Source organism: Protomyctophum parallelum, assembly GCF_964188405.1.
Source record: "Protomyctophum parallelum genome assembly, chromosome: 13".
Taxonomy (NCBI): Eukaryota; Metazoa; Chordata; class Actinopteri; order Myctophiformes; family Myctophidae; genus Protomyctophum; species Protomyctophum parallelum.
In genome coordinates, this window is record NC_139708.1 from 33,781,172 (window position 1) to 33,791,825 (window position 10,654).

Sequence of the window (10,654 nt, forward strand, 5' to 3'; positions counted from 1 at the left end):
TCGACAACTACAGTGAAGCTGCAGTAATCACGTGTGGACTCGGACTGAACGTCTACACAACGTTTTATACCGTGATATGCTGCGTGTGAAATGATTATCATCAGTGCTTGCTTGCTAAATCAGCGAGGGCAAGTGACTTTTTTTTAGCCGCACGTCTCACTAGCTCAGAGAGACGTTTGGGCTAGAGACCGTCAGCCTTCAAGTCTCTGCTAACGTCGGGACGGGAGGAGAGATGTTTCTGCAGTGAGCTGCCTGCCTGCATGCTCGGAGGACATTCTTCTGCTGTTCTTCGTTTGGACGTCGGGACCGGTTTGCTGCTGGAGAGGAGCTCTGAACTGTTGCATCACCCACAGACACTCGTCACACGAACGAAAGGTAGGGGAGGATGGGGGAAGATGAACCGTCGGGTAAGTTGAACCACCCCCTGTATCTTTAAAACTACACACATGAGTTGTCATGTGACCTCAAAATCAGGACACACCCACCATTTCAACCTGACTGTGAAGATGAGAGACACATGGACAAAGTGGAAAGTACATTTATACACAAAAAAGTGTTTTTTGCTGGTCAAAGTAAAAAAATAAACTTTTCTGGAATAATCATTTTTATATTAAAGCAAAAGCACCCAGGTCTAAACTTATATATCATGCATGTTGGTGATATACCAATGTATAAAACCCATGTGAATCATTTAGCTAAACATTAGCCTGGAGCATTAAGCTAGCCATGTTTTGTCAAAAAGTGGCCATGGGGCAAGTTGAACCAATTCCTTGGGGTAAATTGAGCCAATTTTCTTAATGTGAATCACCATTCATATTTTTGTATTAAGTATTAGCTACTCAAATTATACTGAATGACCTTTAATTTGGATGTTTGCAAATGTTTGCAAATTTGCTATATTGTATTAACAATATTGCAAATATTATAAGGTTCTGAATAACAAACTTTATTTAATTGTCTTTATATTGTTTAAATAATAAATAAACAGATAAATAAGACTATTTGCAAAAGGGAAAACTGTTATTAAATTATTTTCAATACGTGAATACATTATCTGTTCAAGTTTAAGCTCTTTACATTAAAATATCATGTGGTTAAATTTTGGATCAACTTGCCCCTTACCTGGGGCAAATTGAGCCACTTTTTTTCTTTTTTTTGAAAAGGTCATATTTTCATGGCCCTTTGTCATAGCTGCTTACTCATCATTTCAATTGATAGAGGACATCCTGAAATATGTGTAGATCATTAGATTTGACTGCCATCTCATTTTGCCTTGCTTCCAGGACAACTTAAGTAAAAAGTGGTTCATCTTCCCCCATCCTCCCCTACCTTTTTATTTTCCTGGCTCAGGAGAGTGAAGGGGCCATTCCGTTTTAGGCCACAACGCACCCGAGCATCTACAGGCCTGCAACGGGGGTTAATAGTGATTAATTCCTTATCGTCAGGGTGTAAGGTGTGAAAGGTTGTGGGCCCACATTTAAGTATTACCAGTTTCCATTGTTTCATTGTGGTTGAAATCTAAAGTTCTTTGAACAAAGTGTTTTTCTTTTATTTAAGGTAATCCACCGGGTTAATATATTAGTGTATTAGACTAATGGTGGATTAAATATGAAATGACGAAGAACCTTGTTTAAAACAAGGTTCTTCGTCATTTCATATTTAATCTTAAGGGTGTAGTGAGGTTACATTAAAATAGGATTTAAATTCAATTTAAAAAGTCTAAAAACAGGGTTTAAATTAGTATTAAAATAGGATTCTAAAAACAGGGTTTTAGTATAGGCTAACAAAATTTAAGTCATTTGGTATAGGGTTTAATTCTAAAAGGTATATTGTTTACACTAGTTGGTATTATACCACAGGTATTTTTCTGGTTGGTGTTATTATTATTATTATGTCTGACCTTAAAGGTTTACAACTAGGGTTGTGATTTTTGAGTTTCATTTGTTTTTGCATATTGAAAAAAACATTTGTATGTTATTGTCTGTTTATGTGTTTGTCTAAGTAAATATTGTTATTTTATTATACTTAGCTGACTGGACATCTATTTCTTGGTAACCATTAGCCCCTTTCGGGACCCTCCATAAAGCTTTTCTGAAATTTTGATGAGTTTTATGTAGGGTCCCTGCTCATAACTATTTTCGTATGGGAATTCTGGAACGCGGACATAAATATTCTCTCTAAGATCGTATCTGCGGCGTTTGACGGCCTTTTTTAGTTTAAGTTATTCTGAAATCGTGAACTATAAGTACCTATACAAACCGCTGCGAATATCTCCTGTAGCGCGGAAGCCGTTAAGTATTTTTAATCTTTGTTTGACCGATTTGGTCGCTTTATTTCTTCTTGTTTGTTTACCGTTTATTGTACCGCCTCCCGGTGTGCGGTTGGCTTGTGCCGGCTACGTCCCTGCCTCTGATCTGCTCTGTCATAGCTATAGCGCCACTAGCTAGCCAGATAGGCGGTACAATGAGGTGTCAATAAACAAGGAAGGAAGAGAAGAATCAAAGCGACCAAATCGGTCAAACAAAGATTAAAAATACTTAACGGCTTCCGCGCCACAGGAGATATTCGCAGCGGCATGTATGGGAAAAAAAGTCGTCAAAGAGCGCAGACAGGCGTTATCCACGTTGTTTATGTTTTATGTATGTCCGCGTACCAGGTGGCAGGATACTGCTGGAACAGGACCCAATGGTCTGTGTCGTCAAAAAGTCAGAAACTTCAGTACCATTGGGTTCTGCTTGGAGGGCTAGGTAACCATATTAGTTGAAGTATACTTACCTGTTGATCTGGGAATTAAGATACTTAGCGTTCTAATTACCTGGAGGAAGAAAACAGTGTTGGTTATTTACAGTAGACAGGGACTGTGAATTAACTTAATTGCTAATACTTACCGGCGTACACCTGAAACACAAGAGGTAAATTAATCTAAACTTATTACGTATTTTAAAAACATAAAAATAGGAACTCAGGGCCCTGCCCTTATTCACTAGTAGGGAGAAGGAGCGCTACAAAATGTTTTGTAGTTTCTGAGTTATTTAACTTAAACGCCCAATGCATTCTCTATGGCAATAGCACAAACTTTGGCATGCTACTAGTCCTACATACTTAAACCTACCAACCCCATTCTAGCCTACTTAGGTTCATCTTACGGTGGACATGTCTGCCTGAAAAGGAATATTTGAAAGGTGTCATAGTTTTAGAAATATAGTGCTTTCAAATTTGACATGGGGCTCAATGGCAGATTTTGGCACGTCAAAAAATCACTTTCTCCTAGAAACTCCATTCACACTTTTTATTATTCAGCTTACTGTGGAGACACATGCTGGAACTTTTTTACTATTCTAGCCTACTTAGGTTCATCTTACGGTGGAAATGTTTGCCTGAAAAGGAATCTTTGAAATGTTTCATAGTTTTAGAGAAATAGTGCTTTCAAATTTACAATGGGGCTCAATGGCATGAAAAACGAGTATATTCTTTTTTTCAAAAATTCAAAAAACTTAAAAAAAAGACAAATTCAAATCCACAAAAATTATGAAAAACGGCGTGCTATAGTATGCCGTACGATATGGGCTATAGCCCATGGTCCAAAATGATGAAAAACGAGGATTTTTTTTTCTTCAAAAATTCAAAAAACGATGGGCTATAACCCATCGTTTTTTTCAAATCCTCAAAAGTTATGAAAAACGGCGTGCTATAGTATGCCGTACGATATGGGCTATAGCCCATGGTCCAAAATGAAAAAAACGAGACTCTGGTCTCTAAAACTACCTCCCCCTGGCCAGCCGGGGCGCCTGATGGAGGGGAAAGGAACTGGTCGGAATAACGTGTCCCTTCCACGCGCTACGTCCGGCCGGGGAAATTCCCCTCTGTCAGGTGAAAAGAAGCAGCTTGGACTCCTCATGCATAGGAGGCATGAGGTCAGTCCGCTGCCCCCCCCCCCCCCCCCCCCCCAGGTTGGCAGAGGAAGTGTAGCGCCCAGGATTACATTAGATAATTGGCACTGGGTGAAAAAGAAAACTGGGTTACAAAATCGTGGGATAATTTTTTTTAAAGAAATATATATATATATATAGTCTGACATTATTAAATTATCATTACCGAAACAGACGTTCTCTCTACCGCAACATACTTATACTTAGTATAGCGGTGTATGAGAATGGTTGTTGCGGAGGATGAGAGAAACTTTGGCATGCTACTAGTCCTACATACTTACTGTATGGCGGGGCAAATTAATCACAATATTTCTTATTTCTGTGATTTCTTCTTCCTGTGAAGCACTTTACAATTTACAATTTAGGCATTTAGCAGACGCTCTTAATCCAGAGCGATTTACAGTAGCAAGAACAAAAAACATGGTAGGCCTAATACATATACATAAAAAGTCTTCATATAAGCTATAAACAGTGGAATATATATAGGCCTATAATGAAACTTGGCCGCAATTTGCCGAGTTGCAAATTGCGGCTAAATGAAACTATGCATACACATATAGTGCTATGTCTACATAAAATCATATGTAAATTAGATACTACTTTGAACTACACTTTGAACTCTAATTGTCTGAATTGTGCTATATAAAATAAAGCTTGATTGATTGACTTTTATTGGCACATTAAAACCCTTGTACAGTACTGTTGAAGTGCTCATCTGCGTTTCGGTCCAATTCCTCACTCACCTTATTATACGTTTCATGTTACTGTATTAAACTGTATTAAAAGGAATTAATTTAAACGATGCCTGAAAGCAGCAAGTAGGCGAGATCGACACCCATTATTACGCTAACTATTCAAAGTCCCAAAAGAAAATGACAGGTTCCAGCATGTGTCTCCACAGTAAGCTGAATAATAAAAAGTGTGAATGGAGTTTCTAGGTGAAAGTGATTTTTTGATGTGACAAAATCTGCCATTGAGCCCCATTATAAAAGTTTCAAATTTGAAAGCACTATATTTCTAAAACTATGACACCTTTCAAAGATTCCTTTTCAGGCAAACATGTCCACCGTAAGATGAACCTAAGTAGCCTAGGCTAGAATGGGGTTGGTAGGTTTAAAAAAAAAAATCTCCCCAACATAGGGACACCAGGGTTAAAATAATAATATTTGTTCAAGGATTTGTAATTTTGTGTTTGCACCCAATGCACAATTTACATAAGGGACATTAATGGTAATTGCAGGTCACCTTTGTGTTGCAGTGTGATTATTTCTATACAGTACATGGCAAAAAACGCAATTGACATTTGCGCTGTTTAATATATGTTTTTCTGCCTCTCTCTTTCTCTCCTCCTAGTAACAGTGTATCCTTCACATCTAACCTGTAATCATTTCAATAACACATAAAGTAGCACTTACGGCAAGGGGGGTTAATGTGTGTGACTCCAGACAACACAGCCTTTGACTGATTACAAACGGAAGTAGCTGACATTATATAGCATTGGATTCCAAAACAACATTTGTCATAGGACTACGGTAAATGCTAGCTCATTGTTTGAGGTGGGGAGAGAGGGCATATGTCAGTTGGTGTTTAAAATGTCTGCTGTCATCATGCTGTCAATCCGTAGCCACACACACACACACACACACACACACACACACACACACACACACACACACACACACACACACACACACACACACACACACACACACACACACACACACACACACACACACACACACACACACACACAAGGAAAGCAACAACAAATCACACCAGGCCAGGATCATAACCATAGGTCATAAATGGTAAATGGTGCATTTATATAGCGCCTTTATCCAAGGCGCTTTACATCGATTGTGCATTACATTCACACATACATTCATACACCGATTGCAGTGCAGCACGAGTTGGAGGTAGCATCTCACCCTCCAAGTTCTTTGACCGAAATAGTTCCCATCTGAGTAATGGCAAGGTTGTTGGACCTTTTGGACTGTAAACACGGCATGCATAATGACTCCAATGGTGATGGAAGCTTTCCGTTAACAAGCTCAGGAGGAATGGAACCCATTCCAAGGTCTTGAAGCAATTAATGGCAGGATCATCATCATCAAGCCTCAAGTAGGCATTGACCTTGATGTCTTCTTGGAGATTCCAACAAAATGTCCTCCCCAGTCAGCACCAGAAAGAATTGTGTAGGAATCCTTGACCATGCTTGCTTCATCTCTACTGAGTCCAACCATCCCACCATGTCCCTTTAGCTTATTGATTTCCTGCTCAAGGGCTTGATTTGTGAAGAGATGAGTGAACGGTATCTCTGACTTTGCCACCACAAATTCACCTGACTTCAGTGCGTTCCATGTTTCTGGGTCATCCTGTTCAAGAGCGTTCATTTGGGCAAGATAGACTGGCATCAGTCGAGCATATTTAAGGAGATCACGAGCAAAGAAATACTTGATTAGTTCCTTTAAGGAAGTAGCCCTCCCAGTCACCTGACCGACAACAGAAAGACAAAGAGCAGCAGCCTGGCTGATCTTTATTTAGCAGCAATATTTGCTACACTTGGGTCTGAGGCACCTTACTTTGAAAATAGCTGATCTACTAGCTCAAACTACAACCTTGTAGATCAGCTATTGTTGGCTAAAGTTCTCCTTGAAAAAGGGATGCTATGGTTCAAGTGGTTTACTGTAAAAAAAGAAACTCTGAGGACCCCCTAGGGGTCATAGGCCCCCTGTGGAAGACCCCTGGTATTGGCTACTACTATTTTTTGATATCAGAGCCCAGCTACAAATATTTTATTTATTTTATGCTTCATTTAATGGAGTTAAACAGATGTTCAGGAGGCGGAGGAACACACCTTGACCATACATTCACGCCATCCTCCGCCCTCCATGACAATCTACCTGAGCCTACTTATACCCGCCCCAGACAACCCAGCATCCTCTATGCTTTTCGTATCCCGCCACCAACTCCATCACCACCTCAAGACCATGCAGCAGCATCTCCACTGCTCCATCTCTCCTCACCTCCTCCCTTCCTCACAGTTCCCATGGGGGATCACGCCTCCAAGTGTACCGCGGGCTGACCGCCACACGATCACGCCTCCATGTGTACCGCGGGCTGACCGCCACACGACCCCCTCCCCAAAGACTTCAGGGTCGGCGACCCTCCCCCGGAACCCACGCCCCGCTCCCCCCACTCTCCTCCTCATCATTTCATTCTTTCATTCAATAAAACCTTTAAACCTTCCACAATGGTGTGTTTCTTCCAACTAGTGAATTATCTAATTTGACTATTCTGGAGCAGAGCGAGGAATGTAATGAGAACTGGAATATGCCCAGGGGTCAGTCCGGGAAGTCCCAGGTGAGGAAACACCCCTACCAAAAGTAAAAAAAAGATTCTTCTGACCACTTTAAAAGTTTAAGAAATCAACTCAGAATGTTTTAAAACATACAAAACAATTCACACATGGTTGGTCAACCAAGTGTCACTGTTGCGCAGCCTCACACACACACACACACACCCAGGCCAGGCCAGGGTCATAACCATAGGTCATAACACAGGTTTGCCTTTCAGTCCAGAAGCTGCTCACCCTGGCATGTTAGGGTTAGCGTTGGTGGATTAGGCTACTTAAGTCTTCATTCAAGAAAGCTTTCCCTTCATTACCATGTGTCTCTTACTTTAGTTTAGCTCTAGGGTTTGGTTTGTACAGGTGTCAGTAATAAAAAGCATGGCCTATATATTTTCTAAATCTACTACGTTTACATTGTAGAATGTTTTTACACATTTGCAAAAAAAAAAGAGTAAGGGGTGATGTGCTAATAAACACATTTCAAATATTTTGATGCTTATATTAACCGTTAAGTTGTTTTTTAGTTAGTGCACATGCATTTCATAGTGCATTCCATAAGGCTGGACCACACAAATGGATAATTGACACCATCAACTTGTCCCCCTTGAGTAAAAGATAATTATTTCTAAAATAAATACAATATTTAAGTTTTTATTTTTTAGTTATAGAGGGCAATTATAATGTAGGCTATTAAGGCATGTTTTGCTTATTAGCCAAGGATACATTTACGGAAATAAACTCAACAACTTTAACACGTATGTATTTCACAAGTTTAAAAAAAAAAGTATAAAAATAAAAACATTTGATTTAATAAAAGGACACAATAAAAACAAGTCTTGATTGACAATGTATATACGTATATGTATGTAGGTGAGGTTAGTGGACCATGGATAACCACCTGTGACTCCTCTCTTAGATCCTCTCTTACTGTAAATCCTGACACATTTGCAGAAGTTAAAGCCCCCTTAAGCCCAAACCACACCAAAAGGTCGCTATGCAACTCCTTGATGTGGTTTGGGCCATTGAATTCAACCAGTTAAATCACTCGGGACGACGTGTGTCAATGTGCGACAACAGGACATATCACACCGCTGCATGGGACAACGTTAAAACCGTCTCGACCCTTTGGTGTGGTTAGGGCTTTACAGTGTCTATTGAGCTGCTAATGCTCCACTCATCAGTGACGTCAGGCCGTCGTTATGGGAGGCTTGGGGAGCTGTTCAACACTGGACGGCTTATGACCCACATATTCACACTTCTAATGCCCAATTTATGCTCTGTCATACGACTGTGCCGCATGCCGCAAATAGTGTGTGGATTAGCTATCTTTGGCTCGCTACACCGTCATAACACAAAGTATAAACAGGGCTTAGCTGTGTCCACTGTGAGACATAATACCCTTTATGGGCCTTAAGAACAACACAGATTCTAACAAAAGCTAATTTAACTGTGATTTCTTCTGTGTGCCAAGTAGGCTACCGTGTACAATGCAATACAATCAGCCGAGAAATTCATACAAATACGAGGTTTCAGCATAATGTAAATGCCCCCCCCAAAATAACTTTTCAATACAATAACTCAAATAATCTCAAAGGTGATAATCAAAATGACCACTTTTGATTCTTTATAGTAGGGCTTTGTGCTTCTCCATCATATATCAACTGATTTGTCAGTCTTTTTTACTCCCAAAGTTAAGGGATGCTGAGGGAATCGGATGGCTTCGCTGTTGCGGCGCATGTAGGCGTGGCCACTAATCGGGTACCACATTTCTGTGAAGATGAGGTTGGCCACGGTGATGGAACAGCGCCCCAACACCTTAAAGCCCGACTTTCGGTAGAAAGGAATGAGAAAGTCCTCGCACATCAGCATGGCTCGGCGCACATTTGGCAGGACGCGAAGATACTGAAGGTAGCGCCACATCAGAATGGGGCCTTTGCCTTGCTGCCTGAAGGTGTGATGGACTGCAAGCACGTGGATGTGGACTGTGGAACCGTGGGGCTTGTGAAGTGTCAATGCTTCCTGGAGGCAGAGTTTGATCATGTCAAATTTCCAATACAATGCAAACAAAGTGCTTATAATTCATAAATTACAAGAAATTTGAAATGTCTTTGCAAATAAATGCAAGGTATAATTGTTTTGAAATCGCCTTTCAAAACAATTGTTACAAGGTTCTGTACAATAGAATGATAGAATAAAACAAGACCTCACATAAAAAAATAATGTACCAATAAAATAAGACACAGCAACAAAAACAGTATATAAAAATCAACAAAACCTAGACATTAAGGTGGTAAACATTGAAGATGCTTTGCTACAAGCAGAATCAGCTAGAGCTACTTACAGGTGTTGCAAGTTCTTGCAACATAATCTACTTTTAATCAATCAAAAACCACGTTGGCGACATTAAATTAGTCTTACTGTTGTGAGCCTGTCCTGGTCCCATAAAGAGCCAATGATGAAGGCCACAAGTCTCCCTTCCTCAAACCAACCCATGGACAGCTCTGGACACAGGGTCAAAAAATGTCGCACTTCATCCAAGTGAAGGGGACAGTCTCCTGTTACGGAAATAAAAGCTGGGAGAAGAGAGAGAGAGAGAGAGAGAGAGGGGAAGAATCAGTGGGTGATATTTCACTGCGTAAATAATGGTTTGGCATTTCAAACGATTTGGAGCGCGCAAATTGTGAGAATGGGAACGCGTTTACGCATATTACGCATGGTGATTCAGTGATGCAATGCCCATTTTAACTCTTCAGAACTTATACATTTCTCGTAAAACTTCGGTGTTGACGAGTCGACGACAACAAGTACACAACGTACACACATACCCTCCCTCTCGATTTCAAAGACGCTTGTAGCATCTTGCGTGTTGAGCGGTCGAACTTCGCTCGCTGGCAGCGTGTGCCTCCTCGTCTGCATGCCAGGCGAGTTGAAAGGCTCTGGGCCGATGACGGACATTCTGTCGATAAACTGCTTGTTGAGTGTCCGACTCCTACCTAACCAGTAACCGCTTCTTCAAACCACCACGACCATTCGCACAACGGGCAGTTTTCACGGTCTCTTGAAGTCCTGTCAGGAGGAGAGACTGTTAGAAGCCGTATTTATGTGACAGGTTTGCTCCAGGATATGATTCATCATTCATAGCCTATTTGCATTTTTTCACGTCACATATGGTGGGTAAGGGTAAGTGATTGAAAGAATGAGCGTAGCCTACGTGTTTGAAAGGCAATTTACCAAACCCTACCATTAACCGAATCTATTATGGCCATTAGTGTTGTCTCTGAGTGATTACTGATGAACAGGACCAGTGAACACCAGCTGTCCTGTGTTGTCAACTCACTCACACACGCAGCCTTGTCCTGCACCACACCAAAGC

General features: G+C 40.8%; 1 protein-coding gene across 1 annotated transcript; it reads right to left on the reverse strand.

Annotated features, from left to right (window-relative positions):
* Window positions 1-8,915: 8,915 nt before the first annotated feature.
* Window positions 8,916-10,236, reverse strand: LOC310869214 (serotonin N-acetyltransferase-like; the record flags this gene model as incomplete). The annotated part of the gene is made up of 3 exons (XM_083779831.1): window positions 8,916-9,300; window positions 9,700-9,854; window positions 10,107-10,236. The coding sequence occupies 3 exons, from the start codon at window positions 10,234-10,236 to the stop codon at window positions 8,932-8,934; spliced, it is 654 nt and encodes a 217-aa protein (XP_083635957.1). The 3' UTR covers window positions 8,916-8,931.
* Between the last annotated feature and the right edge of the window lie 418 nt (window positions 10,237-10,654).